The following is a 26115-nucleotide window of genomic DNA, read 5'->3' as shown; positions in this document are numbered from 1 at the left end:
ATAAAGAGTCAAAATATAGATTTATAAATTAATCTATCTGTTTTATTTTTATTTCAACCAAGCAACATAAAAGAACTGTTAAAACTTAAAAAATGTATAAAGTGTTTTATAGTATTTCACTGTCTATCTATTTCAGAGATCTGCAAGACCTGGATGACTCCACTCAGCTCCCTTTGCTCTGCCACTTTTCAGAAACTGCAGAAGGACTTACTACAATTAGAGCTTTTAGGTAGGTACTACTTCTTCTGGATTTCTTTTCAGAATAGCATATAGGTTACTCTAAGCTGAAGAAAGGGAAGGAGTTAGGAAGAATGAAAATGAGTTGTGCTGTTGTGTTCTGATTACATATACAAAAACACTAGCCAGTAGGGAGCTGCAGTAGTCTAAAAAGAAACTGAAATAAGCACCTGGGTGGCCGTCCTAGATAAAATGTAAAAATTGCTCAAAAAAGCTTTGTGTTTTTTTCAGACATGATTTTCAAGGTGTTTTTTCAGTTGAGGTGCTGTAATTGTAGACAAGATTGTAGTGATGATTTCTGGTAGAAGGAACAACCAGGCAATTCTAAGCATATTACACTGGCCAAGAGAGCAAGTGTAATAAAGAAAAACAAAAACGACCCAACATCATGCTTTGTGGGACACCGAATTAGAGTCAGCATGGAGCATGTTAGCTTATAAGATGCCTCTCTAGCTATGACTCAAAAGATTTCCATCCAGAACCTCTGATTCCCAAGAAGATCTTTAGGTCTTTACTCTGAGATCCAACTGTGAGATCAGTGTGAACGTGGTGTCAGCATGATCAAGAAGCTCTTGCTCTTGTTATGATACAAAACCCCTTATGGAGCATATAATAAACTATCTAGCCAGTTGTAAAAGCTTTTTGGAACTGCACTAATCCTACTCTAATAAACATTTTCTTTGTGTTTGTCTTTTCACAAAAGATCAGTAATCCAATAATAAACAGCTCTTGCTCATATGTCGTGTAAAAAGCAAAGCTAAGACTCTGCATACAAACTTATTAAAGTCACCCATAGCCTCCTCTGCTACTATGTAGTCAAAGTCATGTTAGAGATGGTGTTGTGTCACGTAGCCAGTGGTTTAGTTTCATTTTACATTGATGGCTCTTCCCTCAGACATGAGGCTCGCTTTAAGCAGAGAATGCTGGAGCTGACCGACACCAACAACACAGCGTACCTCTTTCTCTCTGCTGCCAACCGGTGGCTGGAGGTCAGAACAGTAAGTACAACTTCTTAAGCCAATAACAGGGCTATACAATCTGAGCTAATGTTATCAAAAAACATGGCTGAGTATTAGTAAGTGCAAAAAACTTTTTTACATGTCCCTGTACTTTCAGTAGAAAATGGTGTAACACCTTGGATTGTAGATGCCTCATAGAGGCTCAACTGGCATTTAACTAACATTTAACTAAATATATATATATATATATATATAATGCAACATCACTTTTAGAGTTCAATTGCATTTAATACACAATGGAATGAAAGTTTCTGCACCCCTGAGCACTTTCATGATTTTCTTTTATAAATCATTGGATGTTTGAATCAGCAATTTTAGTTAAAAAATATTGTATAGCAGATGAACACAATGATATGTAATCAGTGAGATAAAGTTTATAGGATTTACAGAAAGTGTGCAATAATTCTATAAACAAAAATATGCAAGTGCATACATTTGGGCACCCCAACAAAAAAAATACATCAATATTTAGTAGATCCTCCTTTTGCAGAAATAACAGCCTCCTAAAGCTTCCAATGAGAGTCTGGCTTCTGGTTGAAGGTATTTTGGACCATTCTTCTTTAAAAAACATCTCAGATTCAGTCATATTCGATTGATGTCTGAGCATGAACAGTGCGCTTTAAATCACGCAACAGATTTTCTATAATATTCAGGTCTAGGCAGTGTTTAGGGTCATTATCTTGTCTAAGTATCCAACCCCGACTGAATCTTGGAATCTTGGATTTTCAAGAATCTGCTGATATTGACTGGAATCCATGTGACCCTCAACTTTAACAAGATTCCCAGTACCTGCTTTGATCACACAGCCCCACAGCATGATGAACCACCACCACCCTCCTGGGGGGGCAGGAAAGTGTGTCTTGGAATGCTGTGTTTTTTTTCTGCCATACATACTGCCCTCCAAATAACTCAATTTTAGTTTAATCAGTCCACAGCACCTTATTCCAAAATGAAGCTGGCTTGTTCAGATGTGCTTTAGCATACCTCAAGCGACTCTGTTTGTGGCGTGTGCTCAGAAAAGGTTTCTTCTGCATTACTCTCCCATACAGCCTCTCCTTGTGTAAAGTGCGCTCAGTAGTTTAATGATGCAGAAAGATGATGTTGTAGGTCTTTGGAGGTGGTCTGTGTGTTGACTATTACTGTTGACACACCATCCTTTGCCTCCTGTGTCTGTGGTGCTTCATTTCCTCATAGTGGAAACTGATCAGCTGAAATCTCTGAGATAGCTTTTTGTATCCTTCTCCTAAACCATGATGTTGAACAATCTTTGTTTTCAGGTCATTTGAGAGTTGTGTTGAGGCTCCCATGTTGCCACACTGCAGAGAAGATGCACCTGCTTAGTTTAGTTTAAAGAATTATTGCTCACTTTCTGTAAATCCTATAAACTTAATTTCACGTCTCAAATGTCACTGTGTTCGGCTGCTATATGATATACTGAAATTACTGATCTAAACAACCAAGAATTTATAAAGGAAAATCATGAACATTATCAGAAGAGCTCAAATGTTTTCATACCACTGTATATGCAGTTGTGTGTTAGTTGAACATCAGTTGAGCATATATAATGGACCATGCAATTAAATTGATACAGAAAATGGTAATAATATATTGGTAATACCAGTGTAGCAGTATTGTGTAAATGAACTTTGTGTTTATATTTTTCCACTTTCAGGATTACTTAGGTGCTGTGATTGTACTCACGGCTGCTGTGGCTGCCATCTGGATGCCTTTCTCTAGACTCCAGTCTGGTCTGGTTGGGCTGGGTCTAACATACGCCCTCACTGTGAGTGAAAAACATTTTTCTGGCTTTGTGTAATGATAACTCTTAGCTCATTTTTGAAGGGGATGTATGATTTCATATTTTATAGTCGGCTGGAAATGCATGTTATTTTACCTTATTTTACCTTTGCCATCTGTTTTTCATGACTAGTGTCTCCAAATTATCTTTAAATATGATCTCCTAAGCTTATTGTCTGTTATTGTTCCTTTATGACTGATATATGTAAATGACCAATGTTCTAATTGGGTGCCCTGCAAAGCTGTCGAGACTGAAATGTGGAACAAACTGTAAAATTTAGACCAAAATTTTAGGTATGTCTTCCAAAAGATAGGTTATGATTATACATCATTACTTATGTGTAAATGTGTTCACGATTAAGATGTCACAACCCTGATGCCTTCCAAACAGTTTTCCTTTCAAATTTGGACAAGGTGATTGTTATATTATGACTTCAAACAATGTTAATAGGGTATGTAAAAAATGCAAAACATGACCCTTTTAAAGATGTTCTGTGCTAAAATTATCTATTATAATTGATCACACACATTACCATATTAAAATGTTGTGCTCTGAATTAATCTGTCATTTTTGAAAATGGATTATTACGTAACTGTATTACGTACTCTATTTACAAGGCTGCTTTTCCAATGCAGGTTTACTGTTATCTAAGTTGGAGGCCCAGTTTACAAGATTTTTATTTACTTGTTCTATTTTGTGTGTTTCTTTGTTGTGAGCAGGTGACAAACTATCTAAACTGGGTGGTGAGGAACCTGGCAGATTTGGAGGTTCAGATGGCTGCAGTTAAGAAGGTCAACAGCTTCCTGAGCACAGAGTCAGAGAACTATGAGGGTTCTATAGGTACCACATTCTTTTTCTTTCAGTGCTCTAACACATGCATTTAACAATAATGTGGAAATAGTAAACACGTTTAAATAAAGTAATTCATAACACACTCATCACAAGTCTCGTAAAGTATTTAGAATAACTTTCTAAAGCACTATCCAGACAGGATTAGATTCTCAGGGTAATTTTCTCTTTTATAGGGGTCCTCTGTGATTTTATTCCTGCCTGAAACGACAGTGTATGTGTTTTTCACACAAGTCCTCTGAGAAAATTACAGGCAGAATTGCCTATTTTTTTTCTCTGAACTCCGGCATCCTCCCGTAATTTGAGTTCCATCCAGACGTACATCTCTGAGTTTAGCCACCTCATGTTTAATAAAATAGCTATTTGTCCACTGCCACGCATAGTAATTACACTTTGGGTGCGTGTTTCCACGGAGATCCACGTGAATACAACAATAAAGTGGAAATGGAGGAGCTACTGAACATGATGTCATGTGACCGAAAAAAGCTCACTGGTTCTCCAGTTTTTTCAATTGCAGTCCAGATGCAAGAGTTCTATCACTGGGTAGGATATGGCTTAAGACACACATTCATTGGGGTGTGAAATACCAATGCTGCTCCAGATCTGAGCCAGTATTCATTAAGCTTGTCAGAGTATGAGTGTTGATCTAGGATCTGTTCTTGTCAGTAAGGTCATCATTCATAAGAGAGGAATCTGATCCTAGATCAGGACTCTGACTCTGCCAAGCTTTGTGAATGTGAACGCTTGTCTCTTAATCTCATAAATTTAATCCATCTGCCCTGGCCTGGTTTGTGACTTCCCATTCTTTGTGCAGTAATTGTTTTGGTTGGTCTAGAAAAAGACAGGCTGACCCCAACAACAGAAATCCCCACATTTCCTGTTTCCTGTCCTACTGTCCGCATGTGGGAATGTGTGACACTCATCGCATTTCCCAATAAGAGAGCTTCCAGGTTTGCAGATGCAGTTTCCATAACAGCATGACAAGAGACACAGACTCATTTGAGACTGTAAACACTCATCTCTCTGGGGAGCGACGGATGGCTGAGAGGGAAGGATGACGAGTAGAGGAGAGGAGACAGGGAGATGCTGCAGTAGGAGCATCGCTGGAGCTTTGGTGATAGTGCAAAGACTCCCCACTGACAAAGAAAGGCCCTCCCTCCTCCTCAATGACGCAATGGAAAGAAATCCCGCTAGAAAGAGTCTAAACTCTGGAATCCGGACCCAGTGTTAGATAGTCTTGATGATGGCAGGTCGTAAAAGCACTTTGCTTGTCATCTGCTGTATTTTTCCTCTCCACCATGGTGATTCATGCTCCTTTGTTGCCTGCAGTCAAAGCGCTTTGGCTCACAAGAGCAGTTGTTGAGACTGAGATGGCTTTAGTCTAGAGGACAGTGAGTGCAACACACAGACAGTTATTTCTGAGGCCACACTTTGCTTTTATTACAGACCTTACTGAACACTTGACTACTAATGTTAGCAGTCTAAACACTTCTTAAAGGTCTTATCTATACACTTTATTCACATAAAGAGGTATTGGGTTGCACTTGAGTCTTGTCTAGCCTAAGTACTGTTTCTTTTTTCATTGTTTTCTTGAGTTACATCTATTATGTCTATTTTTATCCCTAAGTAGTAGTATTTCGAAGAATCTGCTTTGTTTGGAACCCTTTGAACTGTACGCTTATTTATTAGTTATTAATCATTAAATCTAAGAGAATTAAAGAGTGATTCAGTACGTTAAAGTGTTTTTTGACTTATCGACTGGAATCCTTTTTTGATGCTATATATAGAACCATTTTTAAAAGCTAATGGTTCTATGTCAAATTTTTGGCTTTACTAAAGAATGCTTGAAGAGTGTATTACAAATTATACATATTTAAAAAGAAATTTGGTACTGATTTACTGTGGTCATGGGGACGAAGCCCCAGGTCAACTGTCAAGATCAGTAATTTACTGTACAGTTAGATTTCAAGATAAAAGAGGATAGAAACAATCAATTTGTTTATTTTTTCACATTCTGCGATATCAGAATCAGAGTTATTTAGTCAATTCCCAAACATACTGGCAAAGTTGGTAAATATTAATAACATACCTTTATGTAAAGCTTAACTTTGTTTTGTATTTGTTCTACCTTAAATTGTGCAGATCATGTTTCCTCTGATTGGCTGATCTAATTATGTGTCGCAAACAACACAGTGTACCCTTACTAGCTACCTACCTACTTAACAAGGTAAGGTAAGCAGTACGGTATACTTTATTTTGCCCCCTGGGGGCCAATTTGCTGCACAGCCAACAGTAAAAAAATATAAAAACAATCATCAGCTTAGCTTTCTGATATATATCAGCACAGTTACATAGCAATAGAATCACAATCTATTCAAAGAGCACTTCAAAGAGCACTTACTCTCTTAACTCACTTACTCTCTTAACACCTCTAACACACTAACTACTTCTAACCTCATTTCCTTCTTCCTCTCCTTCACTCCTCTATCCTATTACTCCCCTTGTCCTCCTTTTATCCCTATCCAAAGATGTTTTACCTTGAAACTTATTTTACATTGTACTTGACTATTGTAAGTCGCTTTGGACAAAAGCGTCTGCCAAATGTAATGTAATGTAATGTAATGTATTTGTCTTACATTCTGGCAGAAATAAATCTACAATCAGAGTTCTAATCTGCAATCAGCAGTGTAAACCCAGGGATGACTAAGATAAGCAAGAATTGATTGGGTCTTCTTTGTGGTGGAGGCTGTTCAGTTTCATCCCGCATTTTCTAACAACACCTTTTAACATATTCTCATTTTTCAATAAATAATCTCATAAAAGGTCCCTAACTTCAACAGACTGCTCATAAATAAAAGCAAATATCAACTTCTTGAATAACAGTGTGAAATCTCCATTTGCTTTCACTTCGTTTTGGTTTTAATATTTAGTAGTCAAATATAATTAATTTCAACTCTCGTTCAAAATTGCTGCTGGTGTTCTGTAAGGTCATGTGAGTAATACTTGAAGAGCTTCTGTCAGAGTTTTTACACCTCCAAAATTTAGTCTTAGGAAATAGAATAATTTCTGCTTCTCATTATTCAAATAGTCTGCACTTGTGGAATTTTAACTAAATGCGTAGTCCTAAAAGTAAATTTGGCACCTTTCTACTCCTTATACAGCTAAAAATAAATAAAGAAGTTGGCATGTGTTTCTTCACTGAAGATTTGAGACATTTTTCTTTTCTTAAAGTGTGATAATAATTCTCACTGGCAGCTCCCAACCCGGCACAGTTAGGATGTATACATTCTTAACACAAGAGGATACAAGAATGTGTAGTTTTATGCAGTATTATAATGATCAATAAAGGAAAATGGAGGAAAATAAGAATCAGAAGTGCCTGTGGCATTACAATCAGATTCAAATGTTAATCATCTCATTGGGTTCTTTGTGCTTTTGTTCTTTGTCTCTAGACGTGTCCCAGGTTCCAGAGGACTGGCCCCAGCACGGTGAGATTAAGATCCAGGATCTATGTGTGAGATACGACCCAATGCTGAAACCTGTTCTGAAACACGTTAATGCCTTCATCAACCCTGGACAGAAGGTAGGAAGCACCTGCATAACCATGTTATGTGTAAATCCTACTTCTGTGCTTTTTTTTTAACAAATGTGGACAATCCATCATTCTCATGGATAAAGATCCACGTTGTTGTGGTGCTGTTCAAACACAGAGAACAAGTGCCACATTCAGTTCACATCACACCACAGACAGCTGAAGTGCTACAGGCAGGCTCCTCAGTGTCACCCAGCTGGAGGTTTTGTCACAACTGTGTTTATTTTCTCACGTCTTTCATATCCAAGCGCTAACGTCATCACGACTCTTCACAAGTACGCTACCTGAGGCACACTGAAACAGAACACTCGGAGCATTTTTTTGATTTTCATGACATAAAAGCAGACCACTTGGGATCTTTTTCACCTATCTGCATCATCACCAATGTCTAATGTCTAAATAATGGAGACATTTTTGTGGGCTGAAATGTAGCTGCTGTTTTTTTACTCTCTCGTTATTCTCTTTTATTCTTTTTTTTATTCAGGTGGGCATATGCGGTAGAACAGGCAGTGGAAAGTCCTCGCTGTCTCTGGCCTTCTTCAACATGGTGGATGTGTTTGAAGGTATATCTTTTTTCTCCTGCTCATTTAAGAGCATCTGTCACAGTCTGCCTGTGCCTGTGCTTACAGTAGTTTGACTTTAGAGGGAAGCTGAAGTGCGCCATCATATTAAACTTGACATAACTCTTTTTAAGCATGCAGATTTCAGTCCAGCAGCACCTGTCCTTTAAACAGGTTTTTAGAACTGTCCTGAGAACTAGCCCTGGATGATTTTTTCATAGAGTTTAAAGTAAATAGCTTTTAAACATAAAGAATTTGTTTGTTTTGTTTGTTTAAACTGTTCATTTTATAGAGAATCTTATAGATAGAGAACACTCTGTGCCCAGCTTCAGAAACATTTTGGCTAGTCTTTTGCTTCCTTTGTTTATGCTGCGCTGCTTATGGTTCCTGTCACTTTGACAAGCGACGGTGATGTCATGTGGACGCATTAGCTTTTAGAGCACTCCAGCACTTTGGTCACGGATTTGTTGAGACTTAAACTAGTGCTTAACATTACCCCCAGACCATGTGATACACCCTTTTACTTGAGTTTTTTGCCTTTGTGCCACAGCTGTACTAATAGAAAACCCTGTTACATTACATTAAATATCATATATTGTTATGTGTATAAATATGTAAATATGTAATGTTTTGTTCTTGTTAAGATTTTAATATTATGACCCCTCCTTGTTTCTACACTCACTATCCATTGTTCAGCTCCAATGATTATATACACTGCTCAAAAAAAGAAAGGGAACACTAAAATAACACATCCTAGATCTCAATGAATGAAATATTCCAGTTGAAAATCTTCATTTATTACATAGTGGAATTTGTTGAGAACAAAATAACATAAAATCCCATTTGGAATCATTCTCAAAATCAAAGCGGAAATTAAATGACAGGCTGATCCAACTTCAGTGGAAATTCCTCAAGACAAGTTAAAATGATGCTCAGTAGTGTGAGTGGCCAGATGTGCTGGATTGGATTCCGGTCTAGGGAACAGTCAGGCCAGTCCATAGCATGCCTTCGTCCTGCAGGAACTGCTGACACACTTCAGCCACATAAGGTCTAGCATTTTCATGCATCAGAAGGAACCCAAGGCTCAGTTCACCAGCATATGGTCTCACAATGGGTCTGAGGATCTCATCCCGGTACCCAACTGCAGTCCTCCAAAGAAATGCCTCCCCACACCATTACTGACCCACTGCCAAACCGGTCATGCTGTAAACCTGCCCTCATCCATGAAGAGCACAGAGCGCCAATGGTGAATCTGCCAATCTTGGTGTTCTCTGGCAAATGCCAATTGCCCTGCATGGCGTTGGGCTGTGAGCACAACGCTCATCTGTGGATGTTGGGCCCTCATACCACCCTCCTTGAGTGTGTTTCTGACAGTTTTAGCAGAAACATGGACATTAGTGGCCTGCTGGAGGTCACTTTGCAGGGCTCTGGCAGTGCTCCTCCTGTTCCTCCTTGTTGCCCTCCTATGGCCTCCTCCATGTCTCCTGGTGTACTGGCCTGTCTTCTGGTATCTGCTCCATGCTCTGGACACTGTGCTGACAGACACAGCAAAACTTCTTGCCACAGCTTGCACTGATGTGCCATCCTGAGCAATTTCTGTGGGTTGTAGACACCGTCACACCGCAGCATACTACCTCTATTGTGAGAACTGACAAAATGCAAAAGTGACCAAAACATCTGCCAGAAAGAATGGGAACAGAGAAAAGGTCTGTGGTCACCACCTGCAGAACCACACTGTTGGGGTTGTCTTGCTAATTACCTCTCATTATCACCTCTCATATCTGTTGTTTGTTCCATTTGCACAACAGCAGGTGAAATGAATTCACAATCAGTGTTGCTTCCTATTTGGACAGATTGATTTCACAGAAGTGTGGTTGACTTGGAGTTACATTGTGTTGTTTAAGTGACCCCTTTATTTGTTTAAGCACTGTAGAAGCATTGTGTAGTTCTATAATTCAATAATAATCAAGTGGTGAGTCATTCTCAACACTTGCTGGTGCAAGTAGATCAGATACTTCAGCAGTGCTGCTGGAGTTTTTGAACCCCTCTGTGTCACTACTGCACTGAGAATAGTCCTCCACCAGATTAACTTCTGTCTCTGACTTTACATCACAGCACTGCTGTGTCTGATTTACTCATATCAGCATAACACAGACCACCATGTTAGTGTCACTGCAGTGCTGGGAATGATCAACCACCCAAATAATACCTGCTGTGTGGTGGTCTTGTGGGGTCCTAAACATTAAATAACAGGGTAAATAGAGAACAGATGGACTACAGTAATTACCAAACAACAAAGTGCTATGATAACTTCAGTGGAGCTGATGAGATGTGTAGAAAGGAGGTGGTCTTAATATTCTGACTTGACTGTGTATATATGTATTTTAATTAGAAGCAGTCATTTAAGTACGTCGGTTATCAATTTGGCATTATTTCACTTAATGTAACTGCAGAATAGTTTTTTTCCCCCCTTTAGGTCAGTGAGTTATAATGCGGCCAAACTCAACAATACGCACACTCATTTTCTGAACATGACTTGTGCTTAGTAAAATCCGTTAAAGTTGGGAATGAGTAAACACACACTCGCTGTGTGTCCATATAAAGCTAAAGTGAGAAGCCTGAATGGTTTAATATTGGATCTCTCTCGCTTTCCAGCACAAAATGTTGGACTTCGCGAAAGCAGGGTGATGATCTAGGATTAGGTTTTGCCGTTCCAAAAGCTGATGGTTATGATTATGGTATGATCAGCTGTGCTGGAAAGACAAACTGTTTTCCTTTCAACGCTTTCTTTTTTTCCACTTCATTTTTAAACAGATTATTTTTCATTAATTCAGTTCTAAAAAGCTATTAAATAACTTGCTATAAAAGGTAGAATAGACATGTTTTTACAGATTAAAAATAAATACCTGAACTGAACTTTCCTTTCTTGTTTCCCAACAGGAAAAATCATAATAGACGGCATTGATATTTGCAAACTGCCCCTGCAGACTCTGAGATCCCGCCTGTCCATCATTCTTCAGGATCCAGTCCTGTTCAGTGGCTCCATTCGGTATTAACAAACACACAAGCAGATTCTCTGTCTCTCTATCGTTTTTCTTCTCTCTCTCTCTCTCTCTCTCACTTGATCTTTCTTGCTTTCTTCTGGAGGAGAAAGCTAAGGATCAATTCTAACTCAAACAGACAAGGCCAGTGATAATAAACAAGCACTTCCTCATCACTTAATGAGAAAACAGATTGAGGATGTTTTATTTTTAGAGAACTGCATAAACCTGTTAAATGCACAATGTAATTATTAGTGCCATGACAGATTTTTTTTCTGCCATTTTCTGTATCAAGCTTGATAAAATCATTAGGATCAGAATTTGTTCAGTGTTAACAGCCTTCATCAACAGGGCCACTGTGAAGCAGTTGCCTCAAGTTCTTCTATTCCTCTACCCTAAAAGAGAAAGCTTTGTGGTGGACAGACACGCTGGAAAGGTTGTTTAAAGAGAAGAGCGAATGAAAGCACATCCCCATTGCATCATTTTTGGGGGTGGGTTTTGGGCAGCCTGTTGCCACAGTGATGGTTTACATGAAGCAGAGTTAATAGCTTGCCTGTCCCTGGAGAATCTGTGCTAATATAGCAAAGGCCTGGTGGCTCAGAGACACAGAGGGCCAAGACCCAGGACAGCATGGCAGGCTTTTTCGCAGTGCACTCAGTGGGAAATACAGTTCAGTGATAAAGAAATCTATTGTGGTAGGACTTTTTCCCCAGTGGAATTAAAGGAACTTGGCTCGTTGTGTTTGCCTCTTATGGTCACATATTGTGCTTCTTTCAAGCATTGTAGATGCACTAGATGCACACTACCGGCATGTTTGGATAAAGCATTTTGTGTTTATATATTAGTGTGTTTTTACTTGTCTTCTCTAATCTTTTTGAGTTTTTCTGTGTGCATTCCTTTACAGATTTAACCTCGACCCAGAGCGCACCTGCACAGATGACAGGCTATGGGAGGCTCTCGAAATCGCCCAGCTGAAGAATATGGTGAAAGCTCTCCCAGGAGGGCTGGGTACGGTTGTAATAATAGAACTTCATTTAGTACTGCACAAGTTTTTTTAATTTCTAATATTAAATGATTTAATCATCACAAGCAAAAACTATGACTTTTAAAGATGAAATGGCCTGATGTTAGCCTAGGATTTTAAGTGGTTATTATGCATGATAGCTGCAATGTCTGATTTATGATCACCTTCTTCCCCCCAAAAAAACATCCCCATGTGTTCTGTAGATGCTGTAATAACAGAGGGAGGGGAGAACTTCAGCGTGGGTCAGCGTCAGCTCTTCTGCCTTGCCCGAGCCTTTGTCCGCAAGAGCAGCATCCTCATCATGGATGAAGCCACAGCCTCCATTGACATGGCCACGGTAAAAGCTGTCTGCTCTGTTTCTTTTACTCTTCTACCCCAGAGCCAGGCCTGCAGCTGCATTCTGGCAACAAACTCTATTTCCCTTATAACATTTTCTACGGCCAGTTGACCAGAGATTTATTCCACCTGGCTTCAAAGCACAGACCTTGAATTTCACAGGCAGTGATAACAGTGTTCTACATCAGATAGTTTATATGAAGCCTTCACATTTTAAAATAGCAGTTGCTTAAACTCTTTGTACATTTGTCTTCGCAGGAGAACATTTTACAGAAGGTAGTGATGACAGCGTTTGCTGACCGCACTGTCGTCACCATCGCAGTAAGTTTTGTCTTATACTAAACACCATAAGTTACTTGTTGCTGCATTGTGGGAAAGTTTGCAATTGATTTGTTGGACTCGTATCCAAAATGGCTCTTAAAAAAGGAACCTGTAAATCTCGTAATTCTTGCCAGAGATGTCCTTTCTAGTGTCTTGCCTTAAGTAGTCTCTTGCATTACTGCTGTAATGTTCCGATTTCTTGCATATATTTTGTGAAAAAGTAGTTAATAGAATGAAATCATGGCTTATTGATGGAGTTCTCTGTAAGTTAATTCAATCTGTTAAATGTTCTTTTACTAATCACTGCACTTATAGATAAGGCCCTAGTCCCTATCCTCTTACTTTCTGAACTTTTCTAAAATCCCATTTTTCCTGTCCTCATCCACTTTTCATTTTCTATTTGTATGTCTCTCTCCTCTTTCACCTTCTTCTCTCTTATTTCTCTCTGGCACTTTCTCTCTCTTTCTTTCTGTGGCACAGCATCTGGTCGCCTCCATCCTGGAGGCGGAGCAGGTGCTGGTGTTTTCCTCTGGGATTCTGGTCGAGTGCGACAGCGCTGCTAACCTGTTAGCGCAGGAGGACAGCCTCTTCAGCATTCTCGTGCGCACGCACAAGTAACCCGCAGAACCACCTGGGCATCCTGGTTGGTAATCACATAATTGCTTAGCTACTAGCTACTACTACCCTCACTTACCAGCAGGGGCAGGCAGTTAACCAGTATACAAATGTGCACCCAAGAGTAATATGGGGGTAAAAACACACTGATTCTAGGGCGAGCGTATAATCTGGTCAGTCATTATCCAGTTGCCAATAAACTACCGTATTTTTCGCACTATAATGCACACTTAAAATATTTACATTTTCCCAAAAATCAACAGTGTGCCTTATAATTCGGTGCCCCTATGATGAATTGATTCTCACAGTCAGGTTGTTAGGAGCAGTAAAGCCACTCCGCTGTACAGCGTTATTAAGGAGTTTCAGTAAAGGTTCTCCAGCAGTAAGGCTGGAGCAGTATTAACATTAGCCGCTAACTGCAGCGCTAGCTCTTTTTCGGCATTCAGAGGTGAGTATATCGGACTGTAGCCCACGTTTTACAGTGTTAAATCAAGCTAAGTGGGACTCATCGCTAGCTGATGGCGCCCAGGCTTACGGGAACACTCAGGGTTCCTCGGTGTAGCGCTGTTGGGCAGCGTTTACTAGCGCTAAGCCCTGCTGGTATCCATGTTATTGGAATATTGGAAATCTAAGCTTACTGTAAATAAACAGAAGTGCTTTACTCACCCAACTAACCAGTTTTCAGGAGAGAAATCTATGTAGATTTACATCGATCATTTGTTTATCTTTGAAAGAAAATGATTTTTTTTTAAGAATTACAGTTTTGTATACTTTTCCCCTCCGAAGCTAAATTAGAAGGGAAACATGGCGACACTCTTGTTCCTTACTATTGTTACTTAAAATGCACCTTATAATCCGGTGTGCCTTATGCATTTGGTGTAACTAAAAAGGAGTATTTAAGATACAAACTCAATTTTCTGTGTAGGCTAAACATTTTGGCCTGTTTTAAATTAAAGTAAATTCATTTGAAAGTGAAGTGAATTGTTTCAATAAAATACCAAGACCTCAGGAACGTGTACCACTGATAAGTAAAACTCAAACCTTTTTTATTTGCTCCTGGCGTTATCTATATGTATACTGGGCGTGTCTTTCCCCATCACTCACCATTAGTGTTACGAGAGAATACATCTGTGAGTAAAGTAATAATAACAGAGATGCTGATGAAGCAGGAGGATGGTATGTTAAAGTGTACATGTAGAGGCACTGATGCCCATCCATACACACCTGCATACACAATCCTATGCCTCCTAAGAAGTACAGTCTGATGAAATTCATATAAGTAGGTCTGATTTATAAACAAACACACCCTCTTATCCAGGCTACCTTCTCTTGGATGTACTCTTGATGGTTTTTAATACTTAACTTTAATGTGTACAGCAATGTTCCCTATTGCATTCCACAAAATTATACTGTGAGTGTCAGCACCCTAAGAAGTCACTTAAACATTAATTAAATTATTCACCTTCATTTAAAACCTGGGTTAACTAAAGATGTAGCCAAATCTTTAAGACCAAGTTTAAGAAGTTATTCTAACCTAAGGTGTTGGAGTTGTTCTAAAAAGCAATGCTATCTGGGCTTACACTGTTTTTTAATTTAATTAAATTCTCTAAAAAAATTCCTATTTTTTATTTATTATATATTCTTAATTCCTATTTAAAGAACATGTAATGTAGAACATAATAGAGTTTTAAGAAAAAATGGCTCGGTATAGTTCCAAAGTAGAATCCACAGTGTACACTCAAGGAGCCTTACTGCTTAGAGTTTACTGCACAGAATTAACACTTCTATAAAGTGTATTTGTGTAGAGTAGTTTGTGTTGTTGCATTTAGTAGTGTGGGAGGTTTTGCTGGCTGAACTCACTACTGTTTGTCTCTGGAGTTTATATAAATGAGAGAATACTATATCACTTTTCCCTTTTTTGGACCCTATTGTTTCCATAAACATTAGGCTTGTGACCCAGAGCTCCACTCTGTCATGTAAACTGAGATGAACGTATACCAGCGTAATTATGATATTTCACCCAGAAGCTGAATATATCTTATGATGTGATTTACACTACAGTATTTATTTTCCTTAGCATTTTATGCAGAATAAAGTATGCAGTATAAAGTAATGCTAGACAGTATTTCCAGTATTTTGGCATAAATAATAATTCAGTTTCTGCAAAATGCCTTATTTGCCGCAAGAAGAATTTCTTAACTGTTTCCATCAAGCTATTTAAAACCAGTGACATTTAAGTGGCTAGCATATAATAAACCATTCTCTAAATAAATCTGTAAATAATTTGTGTTATATATCTTAAAAACATTGATTTCAGTCTCAGCAGTATGTGTGTTTATAACTGTTCAACTGTGTGTTTTTCCTACCAGCACCGAGTACATACTATCCTGACGGCCGACCTTGTGATTGTGATGAAGAGAGGGAACATCCTTGAGTACGGTAAACCAGAGACGCTGATGGAGCAGGAGGACGGCATGTTTGCTTCCTTTGTCAAAGCGGACATGTGAATCCAATGACACACACACACCTGCACTCACTGTCTTTTTGCCTTAAAGAAGAACAGTCTGCCAAGTTGAATTTAAAAAGGACTGATTTATAAACACTCACTTTCTAGTCCGGTCTGAACGCTTCTTTAAGGCTTTAGTTGTAACTGCAGTATGTTATTTTCTGTTCCTTTTATCTTTTCTGTGTTCAGTTTATACTCATTCATTATGTCATGTTAATAGTATGTACGTTTAATCAGCAGCTATTTTTTGTGATTTGAAAACCTTGTTTCTCCAAATCTTCAGTGGATTGAAGTAAATGGGGTTCAAATGTTTCCTAATAATGGCAACAATATACTGTATTACCTGGTACCAACACTGTACAGGGTTGTCAGTACATGAAAAAAGCTGGCAAACTGTCTGTCTGTCTGATGTACATTGCTGAGTCGTCCTCGGGACAAAGAAGAACGACTGTCCGCACCACAGAGGCACAAATATCTATGCAAAGAATGTTGTTAAATGTATATACACCTTAAACCAATATTTTGGAGTCTTTTTCTCTGCCTCTCTTTGTGACAGCTTGTGCTTCCTGAGGATGTGACAGACCTTTCACTACAAAGAGATTTTTTATTTACACCACAGACTGATTTTTTATTTAGTTTTGATCTGTTTTACTTTATCTGTGTTGCTGCTTTACTGCTAAAACCAAATTCAAGTTCTTGCTTTCAGCTTTAGTTTCACTTTTTTGTTTGTGCTGCTTATATGTTTCCATTGGCACGTATACAATACGATGTGATGTATTTTACCTTTGTCTTTGCTTTGATTCCATTTTTTTTTATCTGTATCCGAAGGTAGCCTTTAAAACTAAAACACTAAAACAGCTGATGTACTGAATTTTCTAAATATTCCTTATTCAAATGCATTTCTTTAATTTCCTCTGAACGGCAACAGTAATGAAATAATGCCTGGGAATAACATGATCATTATTTATAATAAAGCTTTAAAGCTGTGGAACAGTGAAACACAATAAATATAGATATATAATATCTATAGAACAGCTAGTTATTTTAAAGAGCCACTAAACCGTAAAGCATATTTTTTCCATTAATAGCTCAAATGTGTTCCTTTGAAGTAATGAAACATACCAGTCCTGCTTAAAATTTAAAAACATTTCCTAACCTTCAAAAAACGCTTTCATTGAAGTAATATCTGCCTCTGCAGCACACTCTCAGGTTCAACTGTGCTATAGGCATGGATGATACATCCTACACAGACACTCACAGATTGCAGATCAGTTTATCAATAATACGGCCCCCTGCTCAAACTTTTAGCATTTTTCAAAGTTGAACTGAGGGTGGTTTCCCCTTTAAAACAGTTTGAGCCACAAACCAGGCCACTGGACCTGATGGTAGATTTTTTTATACAACACCAAGTGTTCCATTATTGACATTAAAGAACCTCTTTGTCTGTAGTTTAATATATTTTGATAATTAATAATTGACTTAAGGCAGGTTTTGCTCAGTCTGGCGGCAAAGTGTAAACTCAGATTACCCAGCCGGGTTTTCAAGCCATGGATTTAGCCTAGTCCTGGAACTAAAACTAATCAAGGATCTCTTACAGGCATGTAAACCGCTACCACTGTTTCTGCTTTGTCCTGTAAACAGGGGCCGTTTCACTGACAGAATGTTTAACACTCTCCTCTCTGGGACTCGTTAGAGCCAGCTGTTCTTTTTTATATGAACTGTGAGCAGTGTGTTGTCGTCTTCTCAAAAGACCCTCTATTGGCCATAAACCTTCTCCGTACTTCTTCACTGTATGGGAAAGTGCTGCTGCTGGCCACGGTATGCCAAATGTCACTGCTGTTCAGAAACACAGTGGATCACACATTACTGTTTCTGCAAGGCTTCAGTCCTCTGTGTATACAACAGTTTTTTTTTTCGTGAGCTGTGTGGAATGACAGTTTATTGCAATGTTTTCATGCGTTTTTTTGTGTTGGATAGTTTGTCTTAAATGTACATATGTAATTACTGTCAGTAGCATAAATCATTTTACATGTCATTATACTGTGTGCCTACTTTTTTACACTTGAACTGAATAAATTGGAGCCTTTCTCTCAAAGCTATTGTGAATGTGTTTTTTTTACATCAGAAATGTCAAAATATATACATATAGAGTCATATGCAAGGGTTTAGGCACCTTGGTAGCTTACTGGATATGTAGCTTATTAATTTGTGAAAAAAGCTACATATCCTATACACACTTTCATATCATGAATGAGTAGTGTTTGATTGCTTTATTTAAATGTACAGAATTTATGTATAACATATGCCAAACCACCTCAATCGTGATTATGTGGGGTTTTGGAGACTAAACACTTTTTTTGGTTTACTACATAATCCCAAATGTGTTCCTTCACAGTTTGATGTCTTTATTCTGTATGTACATATTTCCCTAAATATGTTTCATTTGCAAAATCAACAAAAGCTGTCATTTGATCATAGATGATTTTTCCTAACAACTGTATTAAAGGTAAGGTGCTGTTATGTTTTTTTGTAAGTCTTTTATGTTTCTTTAAAATACCAAAACTGGCAGGCTTGTAAAAAAGGCAAAGCCTGGAGAGAACAAGCAGAAGCACAAAACACGCTGCTACATGATGCCCCCTCCTGTTCACCTTTGACTAAACTGAAAAACAGCCAACTGTTCATTTAAGACTATTTATATCAGTTTTTTCTATTTTTTATATGTTTCTTTACAAATTCATTTGCATAATTATTTTCAAAGGTGGTAGTAACATTTGACTGCTCATTCGGGTAATTACTTTTAAGTATTTATTTTTTAAGAAATTAGAATACTTTTATTTGTACTGATGTTTGTGAGGAACCTTATTTTATATCTTATTTCAGAAACATTTAACCGTTGCACAAAGTCCTTTTTGTGTTTAAATTCATTTTGTTGAACTGATATGATCATTATGACTTGTGGTGCTATATAGAACATTTTAAACAGATATTGTAAGAAAAGCTACGAGAAGAATTTCCATCTTAGTGAGAACCATTTAAAAAGTATCTGGAAATTTAGTGTTATAAACTGAACCACTGCCTTTCCTACCTATGAATGTAGTAATTTTGGTTGTGTGTGATTTATATAGCAGTAGTGGTTATTAAAATATATTTAAAGATCCCTTAGATTTTCCATTATTGTTCCTTTAAACATGACAATAATGTCTGGGGTTTTTAACCATTGTATTTACTAAAGAACCCCTGTCTGTTTAGGAAGTACTATAGTGTAGATTAAATGCTGAAATACATTAAGGATAAATGGTTTACTTTAGGCTTTTAACTTGCCTTGTCTTGTTTTGAATTTTCATTTTAAATAAATGTCATTTAACCTATGCTAGGACTAATCATAGTGTTGCTAACCTAAAAAAATATATATATTCTTGTCAAAAAAGTATATACATATAGTATATAGTATAAGTTTATATCAGTATAGGGCAGTATCCTTGACAGGGGTTAATCCTAGTCGTAAACTCTATTTCCCTTCAAAGGAAAATCTTTATGTAGAATGCTGTGTAGTCCTGAATGTGGTGTGTGTAAGTGTGTAAATGCTGCAGTAGAGAGTGCCGTAACACAATCTGTTCCAATACTGCTTTACTACAGAAAAAGGCTTTGAAAAATGACATTTTTAAAATCAATTTACAAATCTCAGTTTATTTCCATTGCTATTTACCAGCTGTAGTCTTCAAACCAATTCATTGTTTACTAAAAATCATCACCGCCTCTTATTTAAACATTTTAATTGTATTTATTTATATTTTATTTATTTTTTCTTATTTTACTAAAAGGTTTACTGCAAAATTTTTACACTGGATTGTACCATTGTACCATTTCCGGTTATTGACTGGGCCTGAAGAACTTAAATGGCATAAAAAATAAAAAGAGAAATGGGGTTGTTCTAAAACGTTTGACCGGTAGTGTCAAATGTTTAAATGTTTGTGGAACCCCTTTTAATGCATTTAGCTATTTTAAGTTGCACCCATTGCTGAATACATGTACACATGTACACACACAGCTTGTCTAGTTCCTATATAGAGTCAAGACGTTTAACAGATGAATACTATGGATAACATTATAAATCTAGAAGGAAAATTGAAAAATGGTACAAAAAATCAGAATAATACAAAAAGCAGTTCTCTTAAATGACAAAACTGCACTACAGCCGTGATAAATAACACACAGCACGTGGCGACGCGTTCCACAACTTTTACACTTTTGCAGAAGTGAGAGGACACATCCTTTCCAGCTGTTTTCACATCTGTCAGGAGGTCTTGGTTGGACAGTAGGTTGGATGAGAACAGAACTCGCTGGAGCTCACAGGCCTCTCCCAGGCAGGGATTTCGCGCCCGCCCATGAGAGGGCCGTCCGTCTGAACCGGGGGGTTTGGGCAGCAGCAGCAGCGCCGCTGTACTCTTTTCTTTCTGTCCAAGAGAAACTTTTTTCCAGCTCGTGCGTAAAGCTGTGCGTAACGCGCCTCGGGCTGGCCGGGACTCGGGTGTAGGATCTTAAAACGCGCCTGTTTCTGGGTGTGAGCTGGAGATTCGCTGTAAAACAGCCCGTAGCGCGTGATCTCTCGCGGCTCCGCAACGACAGAGACCTCAGAGACAGCGGGGCTGAACTCGGTCCACATGGTGCCGTGTTGGAGAGAGCGCGCGCACCCCTGCCCCTGACCGCGGCCGCATGGATCGCTGCTCGTGAGTAAAGCGCGGGAACAATGCTGGCCAGGAAGAGCATCATCCCGGAGGAGTTCTCCCTGCCGGCGCTCGTGTCGCGGGTCCCCCGCAAGCCCGTGTTCCGGGACCGGGTGAACAAAGCCCGCTTCATCGCCAAGAGCGGCGCGTGTAACCTCGCCCACAAGAACATCCGCGAGCAGGGCCGCTTCCTGCAGGACGTCTTCACTACGCTGGTGGACCTGAAGTGGCGCTTCACCCTGGTCATCTTCACCATGACCTTCCTCTGCAGCTGGCTGCTCTTCGCCATGGGCTGGTGGCTGGTGGCTTTCGCTCACGGGGACCTGGACTCCACCAGACAGGCCGGTATAGAGCAGTGCGTCACCAACGTCAAGTGAGTGCAGTGCTGAGGAGAGAGGAAATAGGGGGGTGTAGGGTGGATGGGGGTCACTGAGGTTGAGGTTTGTTGCACCTGAGCAGAAGCAGGACCTTTTGAGCTGGGCAGTAAACATTAAACATTAGAAGTGTGAGACATGTCAGTGTGTCTGTCTCAGCCCTGCTCCTGGAGGCCCCGGTCACTATCAGGACTTAATGTTTTTAATTCTTCTGAATATTTAACATAGAAACATTTATTAGACTTCAGTTTAGAGATGGGAAATATATAGAGATGTAAAGTAACAAAGTAGAAGTACTTCTTTGAAACACTTCAGTATTAAAATGCTGTTTCTGTATGTACTGGATTATACATTTTCCGTTACTCATTACTTTCTGTGATAACTACATAACACTGTAGTTTTACTTCGATTACTTAAGTAAAACATTTTACAATAAACTATTTGCAATACTTAAGTACAAAAAAAAATAAATACTGTAGTACTTTCACAACTTTACTTTTACTCTGGGTTTCTAATATTTTAAACATGTAATAGGGCCCTAAAAAATAACCCGATATTTCTGGGAACTTTTGCGATAACAATATTTACACACCTAAAACTGGCCTTTGATGAAAACATGGTTGACCTAGAGTTGCAAAGATTTTGAATTGTAACCTTTTTCAAAGATATATATTTTTAGATTTGATTTTCTAGACCTTGATATTTTACCACAACTGAGTGGATAGCTTAATATGGAAATAATATGAGAAATAGAAATTGTAATTAACATTATTGATTTCAGGGACAAAGGTTTCAATGTCCCTGATGTCAAATTTACTTAAAGGGGCAGTTATCCCAAGATGACGTGGTGGGCAGGGAATTCTCAGACACATTTAAATATATAGATATAACTATGTCTATTAAACAAATGTTATAATAAAAACTTAAAAGAAACCTGTTTAAAATGTAAAAAAATACTTCAAAGTGAAGATTAACATTCATATTTGTAATAATGTGTTCTTAATAATGTGATTAAATCTTGAAAAACGTACCGTTAGTGTTTGTAAGACATTTAAACAATGGCCAAAAAAGGCACAGTATATTCATATTGAAGTGGCAGAATATGTATCACGTACACCTGTAATGATAATTACTTTGTCGATTTATTGTACAATATATGGACATGACCTTAATCATTTTTGCTATATCACCATTCGCTATATCACAATTATAAAATATTACTGTGTTTTGCCATTGTAACACTTCTCAGCAATAACAATCTATTACTTTGGTTCTGTCTATGTTGTCAAAGCAAGTTCGATTGCTCAAAACATTTTGACACTGTTATCTAACAATGTTCTTAGAGAGTACAGACAACATAAAAAGTGCCAATAAGTACTTATATTACCTTATATCAACGTTTCTTAAAAATTAAGTTACTGTGCACAACAACTGCCTTTGCTTTATGATATATGTTGGCGATTTGCCAGGAGCATTGATGCTGTTGTGTGCCTCTAGGTTATCTGCAAGATGATCACCACAGATGGTGAGGTCATGGACCTCAATGGAATTTTGCTAAGTTGCTGATAGGTACTTACTGTACATTGCCAAATGTACAGTAAAAAATAAGGTTGTGACAATGTTGTTACCTTTTTCAGACCACATAAACACCACCACCTTGACAATGTTGTATCAATGTTGTAAGAACAAAGACAACATTGCGACAATTTGCTTGGATAAGTAAATGTCTTTAAGGCTTATCTGTACTCTGTACTGTGAGTGGCATATTAACATTGGCAACTGTTGTTATAGACATCAGCAGGAAATGCCAGATCAGCCATCAGAGGGGAGAAGGGGAGCACTGCAGATTCCCCAAATAAATAAAAAATTTAGTTCAATGCGGTCAGGGAGCTGATGACATCAAAAATAAGGCAGGATTTCAGTGATAGCTGTAATGGCGGACAGAATAGAGCCTGCTGTCCTGCTCAGATTATACTCATAATTCTTTCTAATGCAACTTAAAGTAGCATTAAAAAACACAGCAGGTGTTTTTCAAGTAGTGATTTTAAAGCTTAGTAGATTTAAACAAAACAAATAATACGAAAGCTTGTGAGACTAAATCTTTCCTTGAATATCTTTCCTTCCAGGTCCTTCACTTCTGCCTTCCTCTTCTCTATTGAGGTGCAGGTCACCATTGGCTTTGGCGGCCGCATGATTACCGAACAGTGCCCAGCCGCTATCACTGTGCTGATCTTACAGAACATTGCAGGCCTCATCATCAATGCCGTCATGTTGGGCTGCATCTTCATGAAGACGGCACAGTCCCACCGTCGTGCTGAGACACTGATTTTCAGCCGCCAGGCCTGCATCGCTGTGCGCAACAACCGCCTTTGCTTCATGATCCGCATTGGAGATCTGCGCAAGAGCATGATCATTGGTGCTGTTGTACGCCTCCAAGTTGTCTGCAAGACTGTCACCCCAGAAGGCGAAGTCATACCCATTCACCAAATCGATGTCCAGACTGAGAGTGCTGTGGCCAGCAACAGCATCTTCCTCTTGGCTCCCCTCATTATCTGCCACGTCATAGACAAAGACAGCCCCCTGTACGATCTGTCCGCCATGGAGCTGCAGTGCAGCGACCTGGAGGTCATCGTCATCCTAGAAGGTGTGGTGGAGACCACAGGCATCACCACCCAGGCTCGGACATCCTATGTGAGTGAGGAGATCCAGTGGGGTCATCGTTTTGTTCCCATTGTCACAGAAGAGGAGGGTGTTTACTCAGTGGACTACTCCAAGTTCGGAAACACGGTAAAGGTGGCCACGCCGCGGTGTAGTGCACGAGAGCTGGACGAAAAGCCATCCATCCTCATCCAAACGCTGCAGAAGAGTGAGCTCTCACATCAGAACTCACTGCGAAAAAGGAACTCCATGCGTCGTAATAACTCTATGCGCAAGAGCAACTCCATGCGGCGTAACAACTTGGCACTGGCTATGCCCAAGGTGCAGTTTCTCGCCCCTGAGGGAGCACTGAATGTGGCAGTCACATGACACGAGGCATGGCTACCCTGGGCCATACTTCTCATTTTAAAAGGTTCATGGGCACTTTCTTCCCCTCTTGCTCTCCTGGGTTTTACCCTGCTCCTCTCTGTTTCTCTTGCACGTCTGCCATGATGGAGCAATTGCTAATCTTTTTTATCACCTGTCTGTTCATGATTTGCACAAAATCAACTTAAATAAGAATAAATAAATAAATGTTTGACAGTGAGGCAGATGGTTCTGTTGTTGTTGTTTTTTTTTTACCATGGTCAGTAATGTTGAGCACTAATGTTGAACATAATTCAAAGGGCTCTAACTAAACCTATTTTATTGTCACTGAAGTATAGGCTATGTATTCTAACAGTTTTTGCACAAATAAGTTTTTGGTAAATATAAGAAATGTAACTATTGTAAAGCTTAATAAAGTGTTTTCTGAGATTGTGTCTGTTCTGTGTCCTATGGATATTTTACATACATTCATTATACTAATTAAATTACACAGTATGAGTTTTTATACTTGTAGAATGCAAGGAGAGTCTCACAGAGCTGTGGACATCCTCCTGACCTCCTCTGTTATTGATGACCACCTCACCTCAGATTTTTAAACTGAGAAACGAATCTAAATGAAGACGACACAGCATTCCATATACAAATAAATCACATTACATCCAGCAGTGTAATTATTCATAGATCACTATGTGGATATATTAAAGTGTGTACATGTTTTAAAATGTTTAACTGCGGAGGAGGAGGAGGGAATTAATTAAAGTTTAATCCCTTTGATTTTGTTGTTCATGATGTCACCTGAATTTCCTCTTTCCATTAGTCTGTATAAGAACAAAAGAATGTAAAATATGGTTCTACTTTCCACATATATATTTTTACATATTTGTACATCAGTGTTGGGGACAGTATTTAATCATTTGAAGTGAGATGTTTCTACACAAAGATGAGTCAACAACATCAAACATGAGTTTATAGCTTCCTCAGTTTTCTTCATGCTTTGAACAACTAAGAACCATCTTTTTACAAATCATGAGTTTTAACAGCTCAGCAGAACCCCCCAAAATTAAATATTATAATCTCAAAATCAACATTAGTTTTATTTCTAATAAAATGTGTAATTAATTTAAAAAAATAAGATGTATCTTTTTGACTGTTGCTAGTTTTGTGAATGTTGCAGAATCTGCTTGATTTGTACAGCTTTGTGACTTGAGGCCATTTTACTGGTCTAAAAACCAGAAAGGACTGTATACTACACAACCAGATTGAGTCTTTACTGTATATATTATTAGTGAATGTGCTAAATGATTAAAATACTCGCTGCACTCTTTTGTTTTTATGTTTGCTATATACATAAAACGAATTTGTCAATATATTTCACTAGACAAATGTAAATAAATTTCTACAGAAACATCTGGATTCAATTGATTTAATTAATATTTTTTTGTTTAAATAAAATGAATAGTTTCTAAGAAAAAAGGTTTAGGTAGTTCTCGCTACTACGCATGCGCACATCTGCACACGCGCTGGTGGTAATAAGATGGGAAGGTGAGAGTGAGTAAATCAGTATAAACTCCGAGACTCCATCATCTCCGAGTTTCGGGAACAGCCTGATTAAGTCGAGTGGAGAAAGTAGGTAAAGCAGTGTCGATCTGTGATATTTCTTTATGGCCTGGGTTTGTTTCGGCTAGTATAAAGAGGCTACAGGTGTTCTGTCGAGTTGTGTTGATATGCTTGGCACTGCGAATGCGCCGGATATTTTTTCCACATATTTCATGATAATGACTGTATACCCAGTAGATAACTTGAGATACTGACATTATTTGATTGAGTGGTGCAAAAGCGTAAATAATTGGGTGCTTTTTTGTGTTTTTACCCATAGGCCCAATCCCATTTCAACCCTTGGCCCTAGCCTAGACCGCTACCCCTCTGGTAGAAGGGATAGAACTTGTTAGCCCTTCAAACTGAGATTTTTCAGATGCACACTTCAAACGAAATGAAGGGGACTCGCTTGTAAGAAACCCACAAATATAAGAATTTTCCTTGGTAAAAGTTACGATTAGCAATATATTACCGTAGTTTAATGAGTAGTTTTAATGTT

At 38.5% G+C, this 26115-nt stretch overlaps 2 protein-coding genes across 8 annotated transcripts in view; both read left to right on the top strand.

The window, feature by feature from the left end:
- abcc9 (ATP-binding cassette, sub-family C (CFTR/MRP), member 9) overlaps positions 1-17993 on the top strand; it is a 61330-nt gene extending 43337 nt beyond the window's left edge. For 4 of the 7 annotated variants that reach the window (XM_049474229.1, XM_007229731.4, XM_049474230.1 and 1 more), the window contains 11 exons: positions 137-229; positions 1133-1235; positions 2929-3039; positions 3774-3894; positions 7356-7486; positions 7980-8058; positions 10996-11104; positions 12001-12104; positions 12324-12457; positions 12715-12777; positions 15762-17993. In XM_049474229.1, coding sequence (XP_049330186.1) covers positions 137-229; positions 1133-1235; positions 2929-3039; positions 3774-3894; positions 7356-7486; positions 7980-8058; positions 10996-11104; positions 12001-12104; positions 12324-12457; positions 12715-12777; positions 15762-15899 — 1186 coding nt within the window. In that variant the 3' untranslated portion in view covers positions 15900-17993. Of the gene's footprint in view, positions 1-136; positions 230-1132; positions 1236-2928; positions 3040-3773; positions 3895-7355; positions 7487-7979; positions 8059-10995; positions 11105-12000; positions 12105-12323; positions 12458-12714; positions 12778-13257; positions 13421-15761 lie in introns of all 7 variants that reach the window. The other 3 variants (XM_022671264.2, XM_022671263.2, XM_007229726.4) reach the window with 1 other exon arrangement.
- A 2234-nt stretch (positions 17994-20227) lies between these two features.
- kcnj8 (potassium inwardly rectifying channel subfamily J member 8) lies at positions 20228-24449 on the top strand. The gene is made up of 2 exons (XM_007229732.4): positions 20228-20995; positions 23123-24449. Exons 1-2 carry the CDS (start codon positions 20646-20648, stop codon positions 24021-24023), a joined length of 1251 nt encoding a protein of 416 aa, XP_007229794.1. The 5' UTR covers positions 20228-20645; the 3' UTR covers positions 24024-24449.
- Positions 24450-26115: the final 1666 nt, after the last annotated feature.

This window comes from Astyanax mexicanus, chromosome 2, assembly GCF_023375975.1.
Source record: "Astyanax mexicanus isolate ESR-SI-001 chromosome 2, AstMex3_surface, whole genome shotgun sequence".
In the NCBI taxonomy this organism is placed as follows: Eukaryota; Metazoa; Chordata; class Actinopteri; order Characiformes; family Acestrorhamphidae; genus Astyanax; species Astyanax mexicanus.
Note: the sequence above shows the minus strand (reverse complement) of the source record. Positions and strands in the feature narration are given on the sequence as shown.

What these genes read in the sequence shown, in the direction of transcription:
- kcnj8 (XM_007229732.4), top strand. Translation starts at nt 20,646, where the DNA reads ATGCTGGCCAGGAAGAGCATCATCCCGGAGGAGTTCTCCCTGCCGGCG. An exon ending in CAGTGCGTCACCAACGTCAA is followed by an intron (nt 20,996 to 23,122) that starts GTGAGTGCAGTG and finishes CTTTCCTTCCAG; the next exon opens with GTCCTTCACTTCTGCCTTCC.